This window comes from Geotrypetes seraphini, chromosome 9 (assembly GCF_902459505.1).
Source record: "Geotrypetes seraphini chromosome 9, aGeoSer1.1, whole genome shotgun sequence".
NCBI classification, from domain to species: Eukaryota; Metazoa; Chordata; class Amphibia; order Gymnophiona; family Dermophiidae; genus Geotrypetes; species Geotrypetes seraphini.
Window position 1 is genome coordinate 150,015,714 of NC_047092.1, and position 25,901 is coordinate 150,041,614.

The window sequence follows — 25,901 nt, forward strand, 5'->3', positions numbered from 1 at the left end:
AGGCAGAAAGAAGATTGACTCGTTTGAGCTTTGGTGCTGGAGAAGGATTTTATGTGTGCTGTGGACTGCCAGAACCACCAAGAAATTGATTCTGGAAGAAATTAAACTGGCTATGTTACTTGAAGCCCAAATGATGAGGTTACAACTGTCTTATTTTGGTCATACTGTCAGAAGAGAGAGATCACTGAAGGACATAATGTTTGGGAAGATCGAACGAACCTGGCAAAGAGGGTGATCTACAATCAGATGGCTGGACACATTGAAAACAACCATGGAGATGACACGGGAGGTCCTTATCAGACTAGCACAAAACTGATTTATTTTTAGATTTGTAATTCACCAAGTTGCAAAGACTCAAACACTAGTCGATGGCACATAACAAAAAATTATAAAGCTATAAATAATTTTTTTTTAAAGCTGTATTATATTTTAATGCTTCAAGCCACTTCAAGTGGTTATGCAGATAATTTCTCAGTTGTATATATATATATTTTAAAAAAATCAGTATTTGACTATTGCCCTGAATAAATGTAATATGCTATTAGTTGCACACAAATTATAACTTAAATATGATGTTACCTTTTCCAAGAAAACAGGAATTGCCTCTACTACGACAGCAGACGACCTGGGAAGTGCTTCCATCATATAGGTTAAGGCTCTGCAGGCATGGTTCATCTGACCAAGCAAACAAAATAATACATCTGGAAAACTCATTCTTATTTTAAAAACACTCCTTCCAGTTTAAAATGAAAGAAGGGAGGGGAAGTGAGATTGAAAGTCATTTTACACTGAAGCAAACTTAAATGTTTTTATTCTAAAGCATTTTGATCCACTTAGTCATTATAAAGTAATGAAAGTAAAGAAATACAATAAAAATGCACATAAAATCATGCAATATAAAAAAGCAAAAAAATATGGAAACAAAATAAAACGCATAACTAAAAACAATACAAATTAAAAGAATTGCCCCAAATCTAATACTATAATCAAATGCATAGAAAAGTTGCATATATCTAAGAAAGCTTCAACCTCTTGTGATTTTCAACAATCTCCATTCTCAAATGAGACAATTCTATAGTAAAGGGTCTGCTACAGACTTACAATATCAAAATTGTGCTCCATCTGCAGTAATGTTATCTGAAAAAAATGAAAACAATAGACACTTTATTTGCACTGGACCAAATCTGAAGCACACTTATTTATCATTTACAGATTATATAATAGTATGGCAAATTAAGAGTCTCCAGGAGGCTTCTATCCACCTTGGGCAACTAGACAAGAAAATTGCTTGCCTGGATTGATCTCCTCTTCAGGCCTATTTCTACAAGATTCTATGGCTACCCCAACCTGTTCTCCTAATGAAGCCCTCAGGATGCAGTCTGAATTCTTCTGCCAGGTGTCTTTAGTAAGTTGCCATAAAAGATGGCAGTAGAAAGAGTCAACTTGGAAGGAGCTTTCACCAATGAAGATTACAAAAATGTCCTGGCATCCTTCCTGGAATGCACCAAGAAATGAGACTTGGAGCTTTTGAGAGCAGATTCGATTACCATAGTAATTGTAGCAACTGGACCTTTTTGAATTCAGGAGACTTCTGGACTATTATATATAGAATCCATTTTCTTACAAGAAATGCTGTAGGGAGAGTAGGATCTCCCACTGTTTCATCCATTCCACTTTCAGGATGTTGTGAATGGTAACTATCAACAGCTTCCTTAGGAAGGGCATTAAAGTTAAGGATCTCCAACATTTCTGCTCTTGGCTCATCCTTAACTTCCAACTTAAATTGGCTAGTCTGATCCAGAAAGAGTTTTGGTTTGGTTTGGGTTTATTTATTTATATCCCACCCCTACCCATTACATACAAGATCAACAATAAATACACCCACAAAAAAGAGCAAAAGATACAAACAGCACAGTTACTTACCGTAACAGGTGTTATCCAGGGACAGCAGGCAGATATTCTTGACTGATGGGTGACGGCACCGACGGAGCCCCGGTACGGACAATTTTAGAGTGATCTCACTCTAAGAACTTTTAGAAAGTTCTAGCTCGGCCGCACCGCGCACGCGCGAGTGCCTTCCCGCCCGACAGAGGCGCGCGGTCCCTCAGTTAGTATAAGCCAGCTAAGAAGCCAACCCGGGGAGGTGGGTGGGACGCAAGAATATCTGCCTGCTGTCCCTGGATAACACCTGTTACGGTAAGTAACTGTGCTTTATCCCAGGACAAGCAGGCAGCTATTCTTGACTGATGGGTGACCTCCAAGCTAACAAAAAGAGGGATGGAGGGAAGGTTGGCCATTAGGAAAACAAATTTTGCAAAACAGATTGGCCGAAGTGACCATCCCTTCTGGAGAATGTATCCAGACAATAATGAGATGTAAAAGTGTGAACTGAGGACCAAGTAGCAGCCTTGCAGATTTCCTCAATAGGAGTGGAACGGAGGAAAGCTACAGATGCTGCCATTGCTCTGACTCTATGGGCTGTGACAGAACCTTCCAGTGTCAGTCCGGTCTGAGCATAACAGAATGAAATGCACGCTGCAAGCCAATTAGACAACGTACGTTTAGAAACAGGACGTCCCAATTTATTCGGATCAAAGGACAGAAAGAGTTGGGGAACTGATCTGTGGGGTTTCGTACGCTCCAGATAGTAAGCAAGAGCCCTTTTACAATCCAAAGTATGCAGAGCTTGTTCCCCAGAATGAGAATGAGGTTTTGGAAAGAAAACAGGTAAAACAATGGATTGGTTGAGATGAAATTCAGAAACAACCTTGGGGAGAAACTTTGGATGTGTACGCAGAACCACCTTGTCATGGTGAAAAACCGTAAAAGGTGGATCTGCAACCAGTGCATGAAGCTCACTGACCCTCCTGGCAGAGGTAATGGCAATAAGAAAAAGTACCTTCCAAGTGAGAAATTTGAAAGGAGAGGTAGCTAAAGGTTCAAATGGAGGTTTCATTAAAGCGGAAAGAACCACATTGAGATCCCAGATAACCGGAGGGGCTTTAAGAGGTGGTTTCACATTGAAAAGCCCACGCATGAACCTGGATACCAGGGGATGAGCTGAAAGAAGTTTTCCATGGACTGGCTCATGAAAAGCTGCAATGGCACTGAGGTGGACCCTGATGGAAGAGGACTTCAGGCCAGAATCAGACAAAGAAAGAAGATAATCCAACAACGTCTCCACCGCTAGGGAAGTGGGATCAAGATGATGAAGAAGACACCAGGAAGAAAACCTCGTCCACTTTTGATGGTAACATTGTAGAGTGGCTGGTTTCCTGGAGGCATCCAGAATGGAACGAACGGGCTGAGACAAAAGAGTATCAGTCGAGTTCAGCCCGAGAGATACCAAGCCATCAGGTGTAGAGACTGGAGGTTGGGATGCAGAAGGGTTCCCTGCTGTTGCGTAAGCAGAGAAGGAAAGAGAGGAAGAAGAAAAGGTTCCCTGGAACTGAGTTGAAGTAGAAGGGAGAACCAATGTTGCCTGGGCCACCTCGGAGCAATCAGAATCATGGTGGCTCGTTCCCTCTTGAGCTTGAACAAGGTTCTCAACATGAGAGGTAGAGGAGGGAAGGCGTACAGGAACAGATTCGACCAGTCGAGGAGAAAAGCATCTGCTGTGAGACGGTGTGGAGAGTAAAGTCTTGAGCAGAAACGGGGCAGCTGGTGATTGTGAGGAGCTGCAAAGAGGTCTATCTGAGGAGTGCCCCATTGAGTGAAGATAGACTGTAGAGTTACAGGGTCGAGTGTCCACTCGTGAGGCTGGAGAATTCTGCTGAGTTTGTCCGCTAATGAATTCTGTTTCCCCTGAATGTAAATAGCTTTCAGGAAGAGATGATGGTCTATGGCCCAATTCCAGATCTTCTGGGCTTCCTGGCATAAAAGGCGAGAGCCTGTCCCACCCTGTTTGTTGATGTAGTACATCGCAACCTGATTGTCTGTGCACAACAGAAGGACCTGAGGAAAGAGAAGGTGTTGAAAGGCCTTGAGGGCGTAAAACATCGCTCTGAGTTCCAGGAAATTGATTTGATGCTTCTTTTCCTGGGCTGACCAAAGACCCTGAGTCTGGAACTCGTTCAAGTGAGCTCCCCATGCGTACAGAGAGGCGTCGGTGGTGATGACTAGTTGATGAGGAGGCTGATGGAACAGAAGACCTCTGGATAGATTTGAGGATACCAACCACCATTGCAGAGACTGACGAAGAGATGATGTCACAGATATGTGTCGTGAGCAAGAGTCCGACGCTTGGGACCACTGGGTCGCAAGGGTCCATTGAGGAGTGCGCAGGTGAAGACGGGCATGAGGTGTGACATGAACTGTGGATGCCATGTGTCCCAAGAGCACCATCATTTGTCTTGCTGAGATGGACGGCAGAGGAAGTACCTGGTGACATAGAGACTGAAGGGTCTGAAGCCGATTGGATGGCAGGAAAGCTCTCATGAGGAGTGTATCTAGGATCGCTCCAATGAATTGAAGTCTCTGAGTGGGAATGATATGAGATTTGGGTAGATTGATCTCGAATCCCAGAAGTTGCAGAAACTGGATGGTTTGGTTGGTGGCCAGAAGGACCGCTTGGGCAGAAGTGTCTTTGATCAACCAATCGTCCAGGTAAGGAAATACCTGCAGGTGGTGAGAGCGCAGAAAAGCCGCCACCACAATGAGACATTTGGTGAATACCCTTGGAGATGAGGCAAGACCGAAGGGCAGCACCTTGTACTGGTAATGACAATGATTGATCATGAATCGGAGATATGGTCTTGAGGTTACATTGATCGGTATGTGAGTGTAAGCCTCTTTGAGATCGAGGGAGCATAGCCAGTCGTTTTGATTTAGAAGGGGATAAAGTATGGCTAAAGAAAGCATCTTGAATTTTTCTTTTACTAGATGAATGTTGAGATCGCGAAGGTCCAGGATGGGTCTGAGATCTCCTGTCTTTTTGGGAACTAGAAAGTAACGGGAGTAGAATCCCTGCCCCTTTTGATCTAGAGGAACTTCCTCTATAGCGTTCAGAAGGAGGAGGGATTGGACCTCCTGAATAAGGAGGGCTGATTGAGGACTGTTCAAAGCAGACTCTTTTGGCAGGCTTTGAGGTGGGAGAGTCTGAAAGTTGAGAGAGTAGCCGTGGCGGATGATGTTGAGGACCCATTGGTCCGAAGTGATTACTTCCCACCGGCTGAAGAACAGAGAAAGTCGACCTCCTATTGGTTGAGGCAGGAGAACAGGAACAGGGATACTGGCTATACTGCGGAGAATGAAGTCAAAAGGGCTGTGACTTCTGCTGAGGAGGTTGTTTCGCAGGTTGCTGCTGTTGCTGCTGTCGGGGAGGCTGACGTTGCTGTTGCCTCTGACGTCGAGGTTGTTGAGCAGTGGTAGGCAATGGACGGGCTGTGAAACGGCGTTGATAAGCCGATTGCTGCCTGTATGGTCTTGGTGGAGGAGGCTTCTTTTTATTCTTGAGCAGGGTATCCCAGCGCGTCTCATGAGCCGAGAGCTTTTGGGTGGTAGAGTCCATGGAATCCCCAAAGAGCTCATCCCCTAGGCATGGGGCGTTGGCTAACCGATCTTGATGGTTAACATCAAGCTCGGATACCCGAAGCCAGGCCAAACGGCGCATAGCCACCGACATAGCTGTCGCTCTGGATGTAAGTTCAAAGGTGTCATATATGGACCTAACCATAAACTTACGAAGTTGGAATAGAGACGACAAGCAGGAGTGAAAAGATGGATGTTTTCTTGAAGGAAGATACTTCTCGAAGGAAGCCATGGTGGTAAGGAGATGCTTTAAATAAAAAGAAAAATGAAAAGCATAATTACTAGCTCTATTTGCTAACATAGCGTTTTGGTAGAGCCTCTTACCGAATTTATCCATGGCCCTTCCTTCTCTGCCAGGAGGGACAGATGCATATACACTGGCTCCTGAAGTCTTTTTAAGGGTGGATTCGACAAATAAGGATTCGTGTGGAAGTTGAGGCTTGTCGAACCCAGGAATGGGAATTACCTTGTATAGAGAATCCAGTTTACGTGGGGCCCCTGGAACAGTTAAAGGAGTCTCTAAATTTTTATAGAAAGTTTCCCTCAAGATGTCATGAAGGGGAAGCTTCAAAAATTCCTTTGGAGGCTGATCAAAATCAAGGGCATCCAAAAAAGCTTTAGACTTTTTGGATTCAGCCTCCAAAGGAATGGACAAGGACTCACACATCTCTTTCAAAAAACTAGAGAAAGAGGAAGTGGCCTGTTTGGAGGATGGGTCAGGGACAGCCGAATCCTCCTCCTCTGCGGAACATTCTCCTTCAGAAAGAAAGGGTTCCTCTGAGTCTCCCCACAGATCAGGGTCCCTTACATGGGAAGAATGGTCCCGAGACTCAGGTGTCGACGTTTGCATGTGTCGGGTTTTGCGTATCGACTTACCCGACCTCATCGATACCGTGTCCGGAGAAGTTATCGGACGCACCGGTGCCGAAGTCTGCACCGATTGATGGTGAGCTCTCGGCTCCGGTGCAAGGACTGGCATCGATACCGATGAGGTTAGGTGAAGCGGTACCGAAACAGTGGAAGCGGTTAAAACGGGTTCCACAATCGGTACCGATACAGGTTGTTCAACAACCGGTACCGATGGCTCGGTGCGAACTGGCACCGGAAGGTTCGGTGTCATGATGGCAGGAAGGAGTCGTTCTAATTGTTCCTTCAGCTGCACCTGAAGGATGGCCGTAATGCGGTCATCGAGGGATGGCACCGGTACCGCTTTTTTCTTCTGCGGTACCTGCGGTGCCGCTCGACGCCCCGGAGATGAGGAGCCCGATGTCGAGGGACTCACCTCTATAGGGGCGGAGCGCTTCCGCTGGCGTCGAACCGGCGGCAGGATTGGGCTCACTGCACTCGAGGCCGGAAGACGTTCCAGCGGGGAAGGCTTCTTAGCCGGCTTACCTGACTGTTGGGATGCCGGTGTGGAATCACGCGGCGTCGAAGACGAGGGTGCCGACTGAATCGGTGCCGAAGCCGGAGTCGAAGGAACGGGGTCGGACATCTCGGCACCGAACAACAATCGCTGTTGAATTAAGCGATTTTTTAAAGTTCGTTTTTTCAAAGTAGCACAGCGGGTGCAAGAGGAGGCCTGATGCTCAGGACCCAAACACTGTAAACACCAGTTGTGTGGGTCCGTGAGAGATATAGGCCTAGCACACCGCTGGCACTTTTTAAAACCCGGTTGAGGGGGCATGAAAGGAAAAACGGCTTCCGCCAAATCGAAGGCCGAGGCTTCGATGGTGGCAGAAGGCCCCGCCGGGGAAAACCGAAATTGAAGAAAAAATTGAAAGAATTTTTTTTTTTTTTTTTTTTTTTTTTTTAAACAAAATAAAAGAAAGAAAAAAGGCAAATTAGCCAAACGTTTACGCGAGCGGGAAGGCAAGTATGAAAAAATTTTCAACAGCCGTTGAAAACGCGTCTTCTTAGCTCCGCGGAAACTAAGAAACTGAGGGACCGCGCGCCTCTGTCGGGCGGGAAGGCACTCGCGCGTGCGCGGTGCGGCCGAGCTAGAACTTTCTAAAAGTTCTTAGAGTGAGATCACTCTAAAATTGTCCGTACCGGGGCTCCGTCGGTGCCGTCACCCATCAGTCAAGAATAGCTGCCTGCTTGTCCTGGGATAAAATAAAATATATACCTTCTGGTGGAATTCATTGTGCCACATTTACAAAATGGAAAGAACAATTGCCATACAAAAAGGGAATTATAATAATTTTAAAATGATTGGGGGGGCCATTGACAAATTATTGCAATGATTAGACACCATTTTCTTTTCTTTTTTTTTAAATTCTTTATTCATTTTATAATTCACAAGTAATGTAATGTAATTTATTTCTTATATACCGCTACATCCGTTAGGTTCTAAGCGGTTTGAAGAAAATATACATTAAGATTATAAATGAGAAGTAAGAAGGTACTTTAAAAATTCCCTTACTGTCCCGAAGGCTCACAATCTAACTAAAGTACCTGGAAATTAATAAAGAAGAGAAAATAAAGATGGTTGAAAAAAGAAAAATTCTATGTGAACTTATAGGATGGAAATTAAACTGACAGTGAAGAACTGTATGAAAAATACATATGGAATGCAGTTAGAGAGGGTAGGTTACAATCTATTTATGGTAGTTGTTTAATTGGAAGGTGTTAAGGTGGGTAATTTGGGGGAAGGTTATCTGAAGGTAGGTGAATCTTCTGGAGGTAAAAGAGGAGGGGTTAAGATATTTGGATGAATTTTTTGAAATGCAGGGTTTTGATTTCTTTTCTGAATGTTTTGAAGTTGTCTGATATTGTCATAAGATTGGAGATGGAATGGTTGATTTTTGCTGCTTGTGTTGCCAGAAGGTTGTCAAACATTTTCTTGCGTTGTGTGCCTTTGAGTGGGGGGAAGGCGAAAGGGTTCGAGGTTCTTCTGTGTCTTGAGGTGGAGATTTGGTTTAAGCGGTTGTTTAGATAGGAGGGGGAAGAGCCGTGTAATGCTTTGAATATCAGGCAGTGGAATTTGAATTGTACAGTAAATATCAAACAATTAAAATACAATATCACTTGAAAATCTACCATATCATACAACAAAAAGATCTCCCACCCCCTCCCACTTCCATATACAACAAAAAATATACCACATGAATATAATATCTTATCATTCATATATATTATTAATAGAAATCCAACCCCCCCCCCCGATCCACATGTAAGAATTAAAATTGGGAAAAGTGTAAATTATTCATTAGAATAATTTAAAAATGGCCCCCACACATCCTTAAATTTATTATAGTAACCTTTTTGAACTGCCAACGCTCTTTCCATTTTAAACACATGACATACTGACACCATTTTCCATTGAAAGTAAATATACATAGGGAGAGGGGGGATGGTATAAAGCTCTATTAAAGGTTTAATCAAAAGATAAAAATATAATATTTATATGATATTTTTGTTTAAAATATTGGTGGGAAGGGTGGGTGGGGAGGGAATAAATTTATGTATTTAAGATGATAATAGAAAGAAATTCAAGTGATATGTACAAGTTTTAAATGATGTAATATTATATACTTGATGTAAGATGGAAAAATGAATAAAGAATTTGGGAAAAACAAAATACATAGGCAACAAGCACCTTACTGTCATCATCTCCTCATTAACAGTCTCACCCTGAATTTCATCTGGCAAAAAGATGCCGTTTCAGCAATCTTTTATAGTTATGTATATTCTGTTGCCGACGAATGTACTCAGGGAAATTGTTCCACTTCCCAGGGTGGTAGATGCGTGGAACAGTCTCTCGGTAGAGGTGATGGAGGCAGATACTATGTCTGATTTCAAGAAAGCTTGGGATAGTCACGTGGGATTTCTTAGAGAGGGGAAGAGATAATGGTTACTGCGGATGGGCAGACTGGATGGGCCATTTGGCCTTTATCTGCCATCATGTTTCTATCTCCCTAAAACTGGTAAATGAGAACTCCTCAGGGGAAGACTTTCTCCTTTCCTGAGAGGAGAGATCTGAAGAAGGTTCAAAAGAACCCTTCTTAGAGAACCTGGCTGGGGCTTTTCCTCAGAATCCCAGAAGCAGTTTGAGTAGTAGTTTTCTGTCTGATTCTACCTTGGATGACTGGACTCATGGTCATGCTCTGGACTAAAGCACAAAGGAACAGCCCAGGATATGAAGCTCAAGGAAGCTTCCTCCCCAACCAAGAGGCTAGATGCCAACACCATCTAAGCTGGCATAGACCCCAATGACCTTTCAGGCATAAGCACAGATGTCTGACTAACATGAAAAGCATGGGCTGGACTGACATCAGGCCCAATGTCAATGACCTCTATACTTTGGCACTGTGACAGGAGAGAAGATGCTCCTGTTCCTTCCTGGAGTATGGCTTCGAACTGCTCCATGGGAGATATCAAGTTTCAAGTTTATTAAAATCTTGCTATACCACACCATTGGTTATCCATCTGGGCGGCTTACAATCTAAAATATGAGAGTTTTATCAATGAAGAAATAGACAAAATAATACAAGAATTAAAAAAAAAAAAAAAAAGTTAAAATCAAAATACAATTTACTTCATAAAAGAGGAAATTGGTAGACGTGTTCTGCAGTCTTTCTCTAGCGTAAGAAAAATCCGACTATTTCAAGCTTATTGTTATTGTGTATTATTTTATCCAATGAAATCAGTATTCTAAGGAATAATGGCAGAGCGTTCCATAATTTAGGACCAATTACTGAAAAAAAAAAATGGCAGACATGTTTGTGAACTCTTTCACAATATGATGGAAGAGAAAGATTTTGATTTCCAGGTCTCAATGGCCTTAATAGTGTATATGGGATTAACAAACGCATAAGATATAAAAGTTCTCCCAAATTCAATGTTTTAAATGTCAATAACAGGATTTTTTAGGCAATGCTGTGATTTATGGATAGCCAATGTGATTCTTTCAAAAAAGGCATTACATGATCAAAATTACATAGACTGTAAATCAATCAGATGGCCATATTTTGAATGAATTAGAACCTTCAGATCTCTTTCTGACATATTCCTACATAAAGTGAGTTACAATAGTCAATCTACTGGATCACTAGAAAATGTTCAAAGCCTCAGGAAAAAGTAATGAACAGATTGAACTAATAAGCTGTAATTTGAAGAAAGACCTTTTAACTACCTGTGAAATCTGAGGTTGGTATGATAATTTCAAATCCAGGATTACTCCTAGAATCTTAGTAGATGTTACAAATGGGACTGTTATATTGTACAACTGGATAGCCATAGATGGATTTATCAATTCTTGTGATGAAAATAAAAGATGTTGATTTATCTGGGTTAAGTTTATTTCAGTTATCCAATTTGTAATATATGTTAGATTCATGTTTACCGTTGCTTTTTCTTAAAGAGAATCTGTAGTATATAGAATCTGTATGTCATCTGCATAGACAAACATTGTAAAACTTCTTTTTGTCCCACAGTTAATGGAGCAAGGAAAATGTGGTGGTGATAGTATCGAGCCTTGCGGCAGATCAGATTTCATACTAAAAGGTATTGATTTTGAATCCTTTATTACTATATTTGGATGATTTTCTAAGTATGAACCAAACCATTTTAGTGCTATATCCTTTATACCTAGTTCTTGTAACCATAAAAGTAGTAAAAGTATGAGCCACAATGTCGAAGGTCAAAGATAAATCCTGGAGATCATCAGAACCTTTTTAAAATTATCAAAAGCTTGATGCATATAAATGGCAAGTCTTATAAAGCAGTCTCTGAATTGTGATAACGGCAAAATGTCGTCTGATGGGGGTATAATGAATGGGAATTAATCATGTAGTGCTGTAAATGTATATGCACTATTGTTTCAGTAATTTTAGATAAGAAAGATTAGTAATTGGACGATAATTACATGGGTCAGAATTGTTTAGAGTCACATTTTAAGTCTTGGCTTCAGAAATGTGTGTTTCCACTGATTTGGGAAATGACCTGATTGTAAACTATTTACTACCATTTGATGTATAAATGAGATTAGTGATGAAGTGATCTTTGCATTAATTGTATTGGAATTGCATCAGCCGGAATTGTAGTTATCGTATTTTTCAGACCATAAGACATTCCCTAGATTTAGAGGAGGAAAACAAGAAAAAAAATATTCTGAGCCAAATGGTGTACTAGAGTAATACAACACAACCACATGTACAGCTCGTTCATCTTATAAATAGAACAAGCCCCAACCGTCCCTAGCAGACCAACAATCACAATAAGTTCCCAACCCAGCCAAACACCCCCCCAACCCAACCCTCTCTGGATTCAGGAACTGGCCCAAAGTCTGATCCATCAAAAAGAAACACTGGAGGTCCATCTCTTCTGGCCTTCCAGCTTAAAAAGGCACCGCTCCAAACCCCCCTTACCAGTGGCAGTTCGATGGCAGACCAGGGAAGCCCATTACCCTCCACCCCCATGTAAGAGGAAAGGGAATTCAAACACCCCAATGCGCCCCCCCATACCTTATAAATCATACCCCCTGTACTCTTTAAAAAAAAAAACTGTATCTTTTAAATCACAAACCCCGTACCTTTTTAATCATACCACCCCACCCCTACTCCGTAACTTTTTTTTTTTTTAACCCATACATTTTTAATTCTTCCCTCCCTCCCTCGACAGCTCTGTACTATTTCCGGGCAGTAAGCGCATGGGTCAGGAGCACGGAAGTTAGCCACAAGCTTTCCGTGTTCCCGCCTGGCCCAATGCCATTTTCTGAATGGCTGGCGGCAGTTCTCATAAGTCCCACGAGAACTGCCGCCAGCCATTCAGAAGGCGGTGCTGGCCTAAGCAGGAGCTCGTAAAGCTTGCTCCTGATCTCCGCGCTCCTGACTTGCGCCACTGGCTGTGAAATAGTAAGAGAGCTGTCGAGGGAGGGATATACACTGGACCACAGGTATGTGTCAGCGGGCGGGGTGTTTGTATTAAAAAGGTGATCCCACTGTGGCGGCGGGCGGGCAGTGTTTATTTTTAAAAGGTGCTGCGGCTGTGGGGGGGGACGTTTTACAACTGTACGGTGGGGGGGGGGGTGTACAAATTTTGTATCTTCGCTTCATAAGACACACCGAGATTTCCACCCACTTTGGGGTAGAATAAAAGTGTGTCTTATGGCCCGAAAAATACAATACATTAAGCTTCAATATAATTCGCTGAAGAAGTGTTCTTCAACTGCCAGCCCGCGGATTGGTGCCAGTCCACAAAATAATTATTTTATTTCCACCGGTCCATAGGTGTCAAAAGGATGAAGAACACTAAGAACATAAGAAATGCCTCTACTGGGTCAGACCTGAGGTCCATCGTGCCCAGCAGTCCGCTCACGCGGTGGCCCAACAGGTCTAGGACCTGTGCAGTAATCCTCTATCTATACCCCTCTATCCCCTTTTCCAGCAGGAAATTGTCCAATTCCTTCTTGAACCACAGTACCGTACTGTGCCCTATTATGCCCTCTGGAAGCGCATTCCAGGTATCCACCACACGCTGGGTAAAGAAGAACTTCCTAGCATTCATTTTGAATCTGTCCCCTTTCAACTTTTCCGAATGTCCTCTTGTTCTTTTATTATTTGAAAGTTTGAAGAATCTGTCCCTCTCTACTCTCTCTATGCCCTTCATGATCTTGTAAGTCTCTATCATATCCCCTCTAAGTCTTCTCTTCTCCAGGGAAAAGAGTCCCAGTTTTTCCAATCTCTCAGCGTATGAAAGGTTTTCCATCCCTTTTATCAGACGCGTCGCTCTCCTCTGAACCCTCTCGAGTATCGCCATATCCTTCTTAAGGTACGGCAACCAATATTGGACGCAGTACTCCACTATTCTAAGGTATCTATAGAGAATGACCCATAAGACTTTTTGGAAGGCCTACATGTGATCATTTGTACTACCTTCCATAACTAAGGCTTCAAACAGCATATTATTCTGGTTTGGAAATAAACACATCCATGTTTATATACATCTACTGAAAGGAGAAAAAACAGATCTTAAAAACAGCATTTTAAACAATATGTTAGTAACTGTTTCATGGCAATGTAATGTATTAATCAAGCTTTGAATTCTTACCAAAGCTGGTACAACATTCTTAACTGGAAACCCTCCTAATGTTTCTTCATTGCCCATAACCAGCAACTGACACATCTCAATAACTGCTTGCAGCTGCTGACTTTCATCAGTGGCTTGGAGCCCTTGCAAAAGCTGTTGGGCTTTTGAACCTGAAAAATCAAGCATGCATAAATAAAATTTTGAGAAAAAGCACAAATCTGATGGATACACAGTGATGAGATCAATCAATTTACAGCAAGTGATATCACAGCAACATCCATGCACTTCCAGATGCCTCGAGCTGCGGCCACTATGTTTAGTGTGCCTTGGCTCGAGAAAGTTTGCGGGACACTGCGCTAATGCAACACTATCTTTTTAGACCAAAAATTAATCTAACTGCAGTATTCTAAAGCAACTACAAGTTTTTCATCACAGATTGTTTGGATATCCAATATAATAAAGAGCTAGCCGCGCATGCGCACTCCTATTTGCATGTTCTGTGCGGTGTAGGTCTGTGGCCGCAGGAGTGCGCATGCGCGAGTCCCCAGCCTTGTCCGCGGCTTGAGGCGTATGCGCCAGTTAGCTGCATTGGGCGACAGGAGCGGCTCTGGCAGCGGATGGCGGGAGGAGGGCTCATGGTCCTGCCGCCGCTGCCGCTCCTGTTCACAGCGGCCTGCACGTCGCCGAATCACCACCTCACGCCAACAACCGCTACCGCTCCTGTTCTTCCCCTCCCTCCAGTCACCACTGCCATTCCTATTTAAAACGGCCTGCTGAGGTTCGTGGCCGGCTGTAGCGAACCTCGCAGGCCGCTCTCCACGTGGTAGCACGTTCCCTCTGACACGATCCCGATCCCACAGGAGGGGTCTAAGGCAACTGGGCCTATTCCGGTTGTTCCCAAGCGCTTCAGGGCCCACCTGTGGATGGGGCATGAGGTGCCTGGGCCAAACAGGCCCTAAGGCCCGCCATTCTGAGGATGGCAGGCCTGCCAGACGGATGGGCTTGGGACCCGTCCATCCGTCCAACTTTCTTAAGATACAGGGGGGTCCGCGGGGGTTCGGGAGGGGGCAAATGGGGGTGCGACAAGGGCAGGAGGGTGTGGGATCCATCCTGCCCATATCTTAGAGGGGGTAAGGGGTTTCACAGGGGCAGGAGGGCTTGGGCTCCCTCCTGCCCCAATCATGTCAGGAGGGGGGTCGCGGCTCGCCGAGGCAGGAGGGCTTGGGTTCCCTCCTGCCCAAATTGTGTCAGGAGGGGTGGGGAGTTGCTGGGCAGTTGGCGGCACTTCAGGATCGTTATCGCAGCAGGGGAGATGAGCCATCTCTCCTGCCGCGATGGTTGCGGTGGAGGGTGGGCAGGTTGCCGGAGCCACTGAGCTCATCGTGGCAGCCACGATCAGCTCAGCGGCCCCTTTTTCGGCACTTATACTTGTTTTGACTTGGTCTAAGTCAAAACGTATAAGTGACGACTAGGCAGCCTGTCAAATGTTTTGGTTATACCTGCTGAACGGCTATGTTTGGTCGGCCCACCTCCCGCCCTTTCCCCTCCTCTAAAAATGCTTCTTTACGCTCTAAAGGGGAAGGGGAAAGGCCTAAGCTGGTTTTAGATACATCTAAAACCACCTTTGGTTATGGGTACTTGGACGATCAGGCTTTTTGATCGTCCAAGTACCCATTTAGTCTAGTTTGTAGATGTTTGGGTTTTTTTTATTATGAGCCCCATAGTAGTCAGGGTCAATAAGGTTAAATAAGCCACTTTGAAATATAGAGGGAAAAAGAATACAATTGCGTCATTGTAAACTTTAAATCAGTAAATTTTTTTTTTTAAAAAAGGTAATGGGCAATTACCATATTTCCCCATGTATAGGTTGCCCCTTTGTATAGGCTGCAGGAAATGCCGATGTAGGTTTTAAAACACTTCAATAAGCCACCCCCATGTTTGTAGCTATGGCTTATCTAAGAGTTTTTTAAACCTACATGGGGAGGTCTATATATCATTCCCCCCTTAAATACCTCCCTCGCCAGTAAATACCTCCTGGACGGCTGACGGCTGCCTTCTTCAATCACGCTATGCAGGGCAGGAGTGATGATTGCGATCTCAAGCCTCGCCCCATGCCACTTCCTGATTGGCTGCCGTCAGTTCTCGCAATAGCAGCCAATCAGGAAGCAGGGTGAGACTTGAAATCACTAACATCACTCCTGTCCTGCATAGCGTGATTGGAGGAGGCAGCAGGCAGCCGTCTAGGAGGTATTTACCAGCGAGAGAGGGGGGGGATAATGTATAGACCACCCCATTTAAGCAAGCCGCACCCACTAAGCTGGGTTGCAAAATCAATGTATAGGCCACGGCCTATACACGGGGAAATATGGTATATAACAATTGTCTAGGATCTATCATTAAGGACAAACATGGTTGATTCTCAAACCCTAAACCTTCCCCTCCCCCTCTGTCCCCCAAACCTTGAATTGGTTAAGCTCATTCAAATAAATGAGGCATCAAATGAGGAAATGCAACCCTTCAAGCAATCCCTTTCCAAGCAACCTAAAAGCTAAAAAAAAAATGTAAACATCAGGCACTTGGTAAATCCATGGTAACAGCCTTACTACGCAATCCTGTTTTCACAATATAAACAAAAGTATCCCTGTATAGCAGGGGTGTCAAATGTCGGTCCTCGAGTGTCTCAATTCAGTCAGGTTTTCAGGATTTCCCCAATGAATATGCATGAGATCTATTTGCATTCACTGCTTTCATTGTATGCTAATAGATCTCATGCATATTCATGGGGAAATCCTGAAAACCAGACTGGATGCGGCCCTTGAGGAGGGACATTGACACCCCTGCTGTATAGCAACAAGAGAGAAGTTGCTGTAAAGAAAATACTCTATGTGCCCTTTCGAGTCACCTCAACCTCAGACAATGCAGTATCCGATTGTTAGTGCTTCAAGCATTTGTTCTTGGTTACTCTTTGCCATTTAGGCGCAGAACAGAACCCCCACAGTGGTCCTTTGCAAAGAGAAAGCCCATGGGGCTAAAGCAATTTCAAGAAACCATTCTCACACCTCCACTGGCATACGGATCTGATGTAGTGTGCCATCCTTATAAAGCAAAGGAATGCTTCCTTCGATATCTGATGCCTTGAGCCCTCAGGTATTGTGTCAAGAGACTGCAGCTCCAATCAACACTGGATCTCACTATCTATATCCACCCTCAGGGTCGTATTGACATGTTTGAGATCCAGAAAGGGCATCCATTCATCAGAATCTTTCTTGGGCACGACAAAGTATATTGAGTAATTGCTGCTAAATACTGACAGACCTCCACCAGGTAGAAGTCCCAGTGGAAGGGATTAATCTGCTTTGGTAGGGTTCAAGCTCTGCGAAAAACCTTTCCTTTCCACTTATAGTTATTAAAACATGCTATATCATCTTTAGGTTTCTTATTTCTCGAGGCCCCAAGAGCTCTGTGTGCTTGCTTCAGTTAGATAGTATCAGGCTAAACTGTGTGCTGATCATCGCTAAGCAGAGTGCTGACAAGTTTCTGTGCTACCAGTTCAGTGTTGGTATATGATAGAGCTTCTGGAATGCCTCAGAAACGCAAAATATATCCAAGACTTGCTGTGAAGTAGTGCCAGCCTCAGAGCTGTTTATCCAAAATGCCCAGTGTCTCCTCATGTTTGTTGAGACAGGCCTCTGCGTCCTCTATCTTATCACCCAATTTGCACATCTTTCCTTGCAGGTCCGTCCATCAGCTCATTCCTTGCTGCCGTCAGGTCTGCCTTAATCTCCTATAGCCAGGAACGAACCTCAGCAAGCGAGTCCAGACTTGACTCCACAGGAGAGTCATGGACCATGAAAAAGGTCCATCTGGGTCCGCACTGTAGGCTACTAAACTGGCGATATCGCCAGACCTGTATCAGCCATGCAGTTTGCCATGGAGCTCCCTGAGTACGTGAGCCTGGTAAGATCAAGTGATCATGAAAACACTCATCTGCTGCGCTGCCAAGAACGAAAGCATTATGAATGATATTGTGAACTGCTTAGTTTATTAAGCGAATTAGAAATATCTTAAATAAAAATAAATATCTCCCATAAATTCATACATTACAGTTTACATAAAACAGTTGGTAGAAAAATATATGCTCTGTCTCAAAATAAAAAGAACCCTCCAAAACAGCCAGACAAGCCGTTTAGTCTCCAGCTCTATATCGTAAATCACCTACCCAAGCATGTTTGTTTAGATGAGCAAAATAGAATTTAGTAAGTTTTTTTCTCTATTTGAGTTGTATCAAAAGTATTCATGTCCCTTTCCAACAACTTGCTCAGCCTATAAAGAGAAATTCTTTGGAAGTTTCAGTATATGTCAGAATGCACCCTGAGAAATTTCTAGGGGAAAAAAAAATTGCTCAGTGAGGAAGGTCCCCATCTCTTATGGACTTACAGCATTAGACACCAACAGGGAGCATTTCAGCCTAGTTGATCCAAATTGGCCAATCTCAAATGATGTTTTATTTTATTTTTTAAAGAATTCAAATCAATTTAGAGAAACCGATGACACTTACTAGCTCCACTGCCAATAGTTCTGTGAAAAAGTTGAGACATTCGAGGACCAAGTGGGCCAAAGAGATGGGGAGGCAGGCCCCTGGCTTCTAACAGGGCTACAATAAAACAAAGACATTACATGGAAGATTATTTGAAACATTAAAGGCATTTGGGGGCAAAATAAACTTTCCCACAACAACAATTTTCTAGAAATAAGAGAAAAGATGATATTTGAAGAGTTCACTGCTATCTTTTTGTCAATTAAGGCTTAAAATAGTTTGACTGTATTTTAAGTGAGAAGCTCACACCAAAGCTAAATTGCATTTTATGATACAGCATTCCATCTCATGGCTCTTCAGTTGAATGACATAATCCCTAGATACTTGCAATCGGAGAATATGTTTCACATTAAACAAACTTTGAATTTAGTATGAAGGTAATGCTTTACAGAAAATAATGAGGCTCTAAAATCCCTATGCTATTATCACTTTGTGAAAAAGTTTGAGGCATCTGCTTCTATTTGTGTTAGGACTTCTAAGTCATATCTCTTCACTGTATACTTTAAAAAGAGATTAGGTTCTTACTTTGATAGTACCTTTTCCAGTAGATAGGAATGGTATACTGAACCTTAAGGCCTCTTTTACAAAGCTGCGCTAGCGGCCCCAAAGCCCATAGTGATTTAAAGGGCTTCGGGGCTGTTGCTGTGCGGCTTTGTGAAAAAGGCTGTTAGAGTACTATGTCCATTCTCACAAGCATACTGCAGAAAGATATCAATCACAGCTTTTGAAACCTCCTCCTTCTCCCAGGAGTCTGCTGCCCCTTTCAGTTCATTCCAAAGCATGCAAGAGCTCTAGAGTAAAAGACAGGAGGAGGAAGGGACACGGGTAACTACTTGAAACCAAGGTTCTGATCTGCTTATATAATATTATAACAATCAATCATGAAACTGTAATGTATAAATGAATGAATATTACCATTGAACAGTAAAACACATCAAATAAAAGCAATGCCTTTAATATTAGTGGAGCTCAATTATCTCTTTAGATTCTATTTACAAACTGATACTGAACCCATAGTCTAACTGGCAGAAAAGTCTTAGCTATAGAGACGACCATGCAGCATAGGGAATAAGGGATGGTTAACAAGACTAAGAATGTTATAATGCCTCTGTATCATTCTATGGTGCGACCTCACCAGGAGTATTGCATTCAATTCTGGTCGCCTGTCTCAAGAAAGATAAAATGGAACTGGAAAAGGTTCAAAGAAGAGCGACCAAGATGATAAAGGGGAACTCCTCTTGTACGAGAAAAGACTAAAAAGGTTAGGCTTTTCAGCCTAAAAAAGATACGGCTGAGTGGAGATATGATTGAAGTCTACAAAATCCTGAGTGGTGTAGAATAGGTACAAATGGATTGATTTTTTTCTCCATCAAAAATTACAAAGACTAAAGGACACTTGATGAAGTTACAGGGAAATACTTTTAAAACCAATAGGAAATATTTTTTCACTCAGAAAATAGTTAAGCTCTGGAACGTGTAGACAGAGGTTGCGGTAGGAGCAGTTAATTTAACTAGTTTTAAGAAAGGTTTGGACCAGGGGTAGGCAATTCCAGTCCTCAAGAGCCACAGGCAGGACAGGTTTTCAGGATATCCACAATGAATATATATGAGATGGATTTGCATGCACTGCCTCCTTTAGATGCAAGTCTCGCTTATCTCAGCCTCTAAAGCAACCAGGCCTGCCAACTACACCTTAAGGGACGCCACTGTTAATCCCTTATTCAGGACCTCTTGAAGACAGGCCAGTATAGACAATACTGGGCTTTGTTGGGCTACAGATTTTTTTTCTTTGCACAAATGCTGAAAAGTATCCCCTGCCTTGGCATATGCTGAAAGAGTGGATGGTTTCTTGGCCTTCAATAGGGTGGTAATGACCACTATTGAATATCCTTTCTTGGCTAGTGCCACACGCTCAAAATCTATGCCTTAATACCAAAGCAACCTAGATCTTCTAGACAAATTGGCCCCAGTGTGAGCAAGTCTGGATACACCTGAGCCAGACATTCATTCACTTGTAGGTATACTAGATCTGCATACGAAAGACGACTGGGCCAATCCAGGGCCTCCCTGGGTGAGATGCTATGTGAATGACCACCCAGCCTATCAGAGGCCATGGAAGAAACGCATAGCAGTCAGGACTTCAGCTGAAAAACCAAGATGTTTTCTTGTTGTGTGCACGTCGGACATCCTGCACTGGAACGACCAGAGGACCAACGACCATTCTCCTGAGTCCAATGTCTGTCTGCTGAGGTAGCCCACGTGCATACTATCCACTCCAGCTACATGTGCCAACATGATGGCCTGCAGGTACTTTTCTGCCCCAGTGAACAGTAGATTCACCTCTAGTTAAAGCGATATGTTTCTGGTGCCTACCTGTCAGTTGACATAAAACACTGCTGAGGCATTGTCCGAGAATACTCTTGTAGCTCAACACATAAAATCTCAGGAACTGTGGAGATAAGCCTCCCTCAAATCCAGGGCAGCCAGAAACTGCAATGACAGATCTCACCATCTCCATCCACCCTCAGGGTCGCATTGACATGTTTGAGATCCTGAATGAGCATCCACTCATCAGAATCTTTCTTGGGCATGACAAAGTATATTTAATAGCTGCCTGAGTGTTCTTCCAGAACTGGTTCTATGGCTTGAATATCAAGCTCCCATCTCTTGATCTTCTAAGGATTATTCAATCTATGAACATTTCTAGGAATCCTATTGAGAACATTCCACCATCTATTTTTTTTAAAAAATTTCACAATATTTGGTCCCTTTCTTCTTGAAATGGTTACCAAAAGTCTGACCACTGACACTGTTCCTAAATCCTGGAAATCTGCCTTACTCTTTCCAACATGAAACCAACTGCGACAACTACCGTCCCGTTGACAACTTTCCGTTAATTGTCAAAATAACAGAAAAATAGTGTTTAAGCAACTTTGACTGTTTCGAAAAAACCAATGCGCTCCACCCCAATCAAACAGGCTTCCGTATTAACCATTCCACAGAACTCTCTCTCGTTGGTCTTACCATTACCATCTATTACTATCATGATCACCGTAAATCTGTTCTCCTCGATTCCCTTGACCTCTCAGTGGCCTTCGACACTATTGATCATACCCTCCTCCTCCACTGCCTCAAAAACAGTGGAGTTTCAGATCACGCCCTCCTCTGGTTCTTATCGTATTTTACAGATTGGAACTTCAAAGTTCATTCTAATGGTTCTTCTTCATCTTCATCTTCAATCTCCAAAACCTATGGTGTCCCGCAGGGATCTATTCTTTCTCCTCTGCTTTTCAATATCTTTCTTGCTCCACTTCTAACCTTAGCTCAATCTATAGGATGACATCCAACTTTTGCACCCTATCAACCCTTCAGACACAAGTAATATCCAAGAAATCAATATCAAACTTGACAAAATCAGTCACTAGCTTCGATCTAACCATTTATCTCTCAATATTGATAAATCCTGTGGTATTCTCTTTCCGGCAAAAAACTGAGTCTTTAAAAGGACCTATTTGCATTGATGCTAAACAAATTCCAATTGAACTTAAAGTAAAATTATTAGGAATCATCTAGATAAAGACCTCACCTGTCATGATCAGATTGGTGCAGTTACCCAAAAATGCTTCTATAAATTCTGACTAATTTGTTCTATATCCTCTATTCTCGAGCCAGCCTCTATTCAAACCTTAGTTAACTCTCTGATTATCTCCCACATAGATTACTGCAATTCCTGATACCACGGAATCATGCAAAAAGAAATCCGCCGACTGCAGTTGATTCAAAATACCGCCATTAAACTTATTCATAACGGAAAAAAATACTATCACGTCATCCCATTGCTACATGAGGCACACTGGCTTCCTGTCTCGCATAGAATTACTTACAAAATTTTCCTCTTGGTTTTTAAGATTAAACTCACCCACTCCCCATCTTTTCTTGATAAGTATCTCATTCCTTATGGCTTCTCCCTGGGCTCTGAGATCCGCTGATCTTAACCTACTGACTGTTCCGTCTCTCAAAGATCTTTTCCACACTCGAACCTTTATATTTTCTGTCACAGCCCCCTCCCTCTGGAACATAATCCCATCTCATCTTCAATTGGAAAACTTACTTGATAAATTTAAAACCAAGCTAAAAACTTTTTATTTCATGATGCATAGCAAAATTCCGGATAAGACCCTTTTTCTTCCATTTTTTAATTGCTCAAACAACCGCTTTTATGAAGCGACCTCCCTCCCCTCTCCTTTTTGTTCTCCCCCTTCCCCTTCCTACCTCCCTTTTATTTTTATTTTGACTTCAATGTAATTTTAAATCTTCCCCTCCCTCAGTGCCTATCGTACCTACTCTGTCCATATCTTTGTCTGGTTTTTATGTTCCCCTATTTTTTTGTTGTTGTTTTTTTATTTCTATTATTGCATTTTTTTTAAACTCTAATTTTAGGAATTGTAAGCCGTCCAGATATTTGCTTGATGGTCGGTATAGCAAATTGGAAACTTAACGTTGCCCAGACTTGGACCACCCGATCCGGTCAACCCACCAGAGAATCCACGAACCAGTACAACAGAGGATTCGCAAACTATCTTGTAAACTTCTCTGATAATATCCAAAACCTAAAGATTTGTCAAATATCGTGCCTTGTCTGCAAAGGATGGGCAGTGGAACAGCACCCTTGTGCCACGTCAAGCGAAGTAGGGAGATGAGAACTTAAAGCTTAGTTCCCATGCGGCCTCTGGAGCCTATCAGATCAGGATCAGGCAATACAACAGCTGTAGCAGGCTGAGACAATGATGTGCCCAAAGGCACCACACAACTAAGAGATGCCGCTGAAACAGATTGAAACTGCTCAGGGGAACAACACTTAAGTTTATTTTAATTTTTTTACAAATTCAGAAAAGGCATAGTCATCCTTAGATGACTAAAAGATGCTTTTCTTAGGCTGTGGGGGAAGTCCGCAGCAGGGCTGATAGAAGAACCAGCCATGTCGAGCCCCGAAAACAATGATAGCCGCCCCACTGGGCTAGCTGAGCATTTGGGTACCTAGTTCAGCAGGGGAGAAGCTAAACTAGACACTACAGCCTCCCTCCTCATCTGCGCCACATGGCACAGAGACACTCTAAAAGCACTAAATTTGAGCAATCCTGACAAGAATTCACATGAGGAGAGCCCAAGGACTCCATCCCAGGAGTTTTCTAAGCAAAATTCAAAGTTTTGAAGAAGCAGAGAGCTGAAGAAAAAAAGATCACTAAAAATCTAAGATGACCGCCAGCACAAAATTTACGTCAAAATCACAATTTTTTTCCCATTTCTCGAACTTTAAACATGGCGATTTTAGGATTTTTCAGGGGGGGGGAGGGAACACAGGAGAATATTCAGAAACACTGAAAACCTCACTTTTCCAACCTCCCCCAATGTCTCTGACAAGCTGTCAGCCTGTACTCATTGTGATCAGACAGGATCCATGCTGCAAACCTGCTTTCAGCTCTCGCAGTAACTGTATGAGAAATTCACTGCTACAATGCTGGGAATAGTTATTCAAAGTTGATCTTCGGACTGCCAGTCAGACTCCTCTATCTGACTATACCTCCACCTATGTGGATGAGGATGCGCACCAGGACAGGTGGAGACGCAAAGACACAGCTGGAACCCTGTGAGACACCGTCAAGCCTCCTAAGGGTGCCTAACAGCCTGCGCTCAACCCCGCTTAATGGAAGGTGAGCCACTTCAGGGACGGCCCTGAGTTCCAAATAAAAATAAGCAGGCTGGCCAACAGGTATCCAAAAAGTAATCGGCCTATCAGCTACAGACCGAAGTCTTAATTCCCAAGGAGACAGAGCTTCAAATTTGCATTAAGCACAAAATTACCTGGAAAGGGGACAAAATTAGATTGAATTTATAATAAAATGGAGTCATACAATTGCAGTCATGCGTGCAGAAGGAAAAAATTGTAGAGGGAGCTAAACAGCATGGTGAAGTACACCAGAGGTAGAGTGAAAAATCCAGCGTGGATTCCTTCTGCAGCATGCAGGTGTGGGGAAATAACCCAGCTGTCTAGAATGTCTCACCTATTGCACTGGAAATTACCTAGGTTAATTAATAATTAAATATTCACTGCAACTCTGCATATTTCATAAACAGGGACTATCTATATAATAAAACCGTAGGCGGCGCATGCGCACTCTAATCCGCGTGCTTCCGTGATCCGTATGTCCGTGGCCGGCAAGAGTGCACATGCAAACTTACAACAGCTCGCACTCACGGTCTGGCTGGCTCTTTAAAGTTTTTTTCGGTGCCGGCTCACCTGCTCCGCCTTCCTCTTCCTGCCAGTCTCAGCCGGACTCACTCCTCCCCCCCTGGCAGCCCTGAACCTGTTCCTCCGTTCCCCGCCCGACGGGCCGGTGAGTGCTGCGCCAGGGGCAATGCAGGTGGAGACTATCGGCGGCGGAGCCGGAGGGAAGGGGGGGTGGGAGGCACGCGAAGCTGCAAGTCGCCGAATCCACCCCCCCCCCTCTCTCGAACCGCACAAGGACTGCCGTTGACGAAATTTGCCCCACCGTTCCTTCCCTTCCTCCATCAGGTACAGTTCAGCTACGCCTATGTTAAAAGCAGCTGCTTTGAAATTGGAGTCCTGCCGCCACCGTAACACGTTCCCTCTGCCGCGGTCCCATATGTCAGAGAAGGGGCGGGACCAAGGCAGAGGGGAACGTGCTACGGCAGTGGCAGGCCTCTGATTTCGATGCGGCTGCTTTTAACATTGGTGGAGCTGCACTGCACCTGATGGAGGGAGGGAAGGAAAGGTGGTTGTGCGCTGTTGAGCCCCTCTGCACGCGCCCAAACCAAAAAAGGAGCCAGGACTCTTCCCCACCCGGCGCCGGCAGACCCGAAAAAACGGCCCTACCGAACAGACCCGCGAGCAGGGTTGCCATGGAAACCTAACCGGAATTACATGCAGTTGGCAAGGGTCAGTGAGAGGGGATCAGGAGCTAAAGAGAGATTGAAAAAAACAAACAAACAGTGCACAAGTAGAGAGAGACACACAGACAGTCACAGAAGGACAGGGGGCTAGAGCAGAGATGCTTGCAGGGAGAAAAAGCTAAGCAGTAATGTTACAGCTTGAGAGTGCAGACTGAGGAAGAAAGCAGAGACAGCGCTACACAGGGAAATGGAGGGAGGAAAGAGACAAAGAAAAATACAGACAGACATAAATTCTAGCACCCGTTAATGTAACGGGCTTAACGACTAGTAATACATAAAATGATATTCTCTGCCACAGCTGTTTTCTACTAATGGACCACCCCAAAATAAAACAGTGAGTATCAAGTTTCCCACAAAACTCAAAACAAAAGATCTTCTCTTGAACTAGATACTGAGACAGGTATGTCAGGTAACATTAATCAAAAGAGAAATATCATAAGCAAAGGAATTACTGGAATTTAATAGATTCACAAGTTTTCTTTACATCTAGGTGTCAGAAGTACTCTGGATTATTTACCTTGCAGTCTTCCCATCTCCGAATCATCTGACTCACTCTCTCCAGAGGTAGTCATGCCCACAGCTCCAGCAACAGAACTAGATGCTGGGAATGGAATGAAACAAAAATGTTAATATGTAGTTCTCTAGAGCAGGGTAATAGAACAAAGTACACCACACAGAAATTACTACAAAATCAAGTCATCTGATACCCAATTCATATCCAAAAATGGTGCTCTATAGCTTAAACAGCATATCATGCTGGAGAAACTGGAATGTT

The 25,901-nt window shown here is 43.5% G+C and overlaps 1 protein-coding gene across 10 annotated transcripts in view; it reads right to left on the reverse strand.

Moving 5' to 3' along the window:
- The window catches only part of TRIP12 (thyroid hormone receptor interactor 12), a 448,602-nt gene that overhangs the window by 308,855 nt on the left and 113,846 nt on the right, over positions 1–25,901 (reverse strand). For all 10 annotated transcript variants that reach the window (XM_033958326.1, XM_033958328.1, XM_033958334.1 and 7 more), the window contains exons 9-13: positions 25,644–25,727; positions 18,116–18,211; positions 13,579–13,727; positions 1,102–1,137; positions 580–675 (exon numbers count right to left, since the gene is read on the reverse strand). In XM_033958326.1, the coding sequence (XP_033814217.1) occupies positions 580–675; positions 1,102–1,137; positions 13,579–13,727; positions 18,116–18,211; positions 25,644–25,727 (461 nt within the window). The remainder of the gene's footprint in view (positions 1–579; positions 676–1,101; positions 1,138–13,578; positions 13,728–18,115; positions 18,212–25,643; positions 25,728–25,901) is intronic.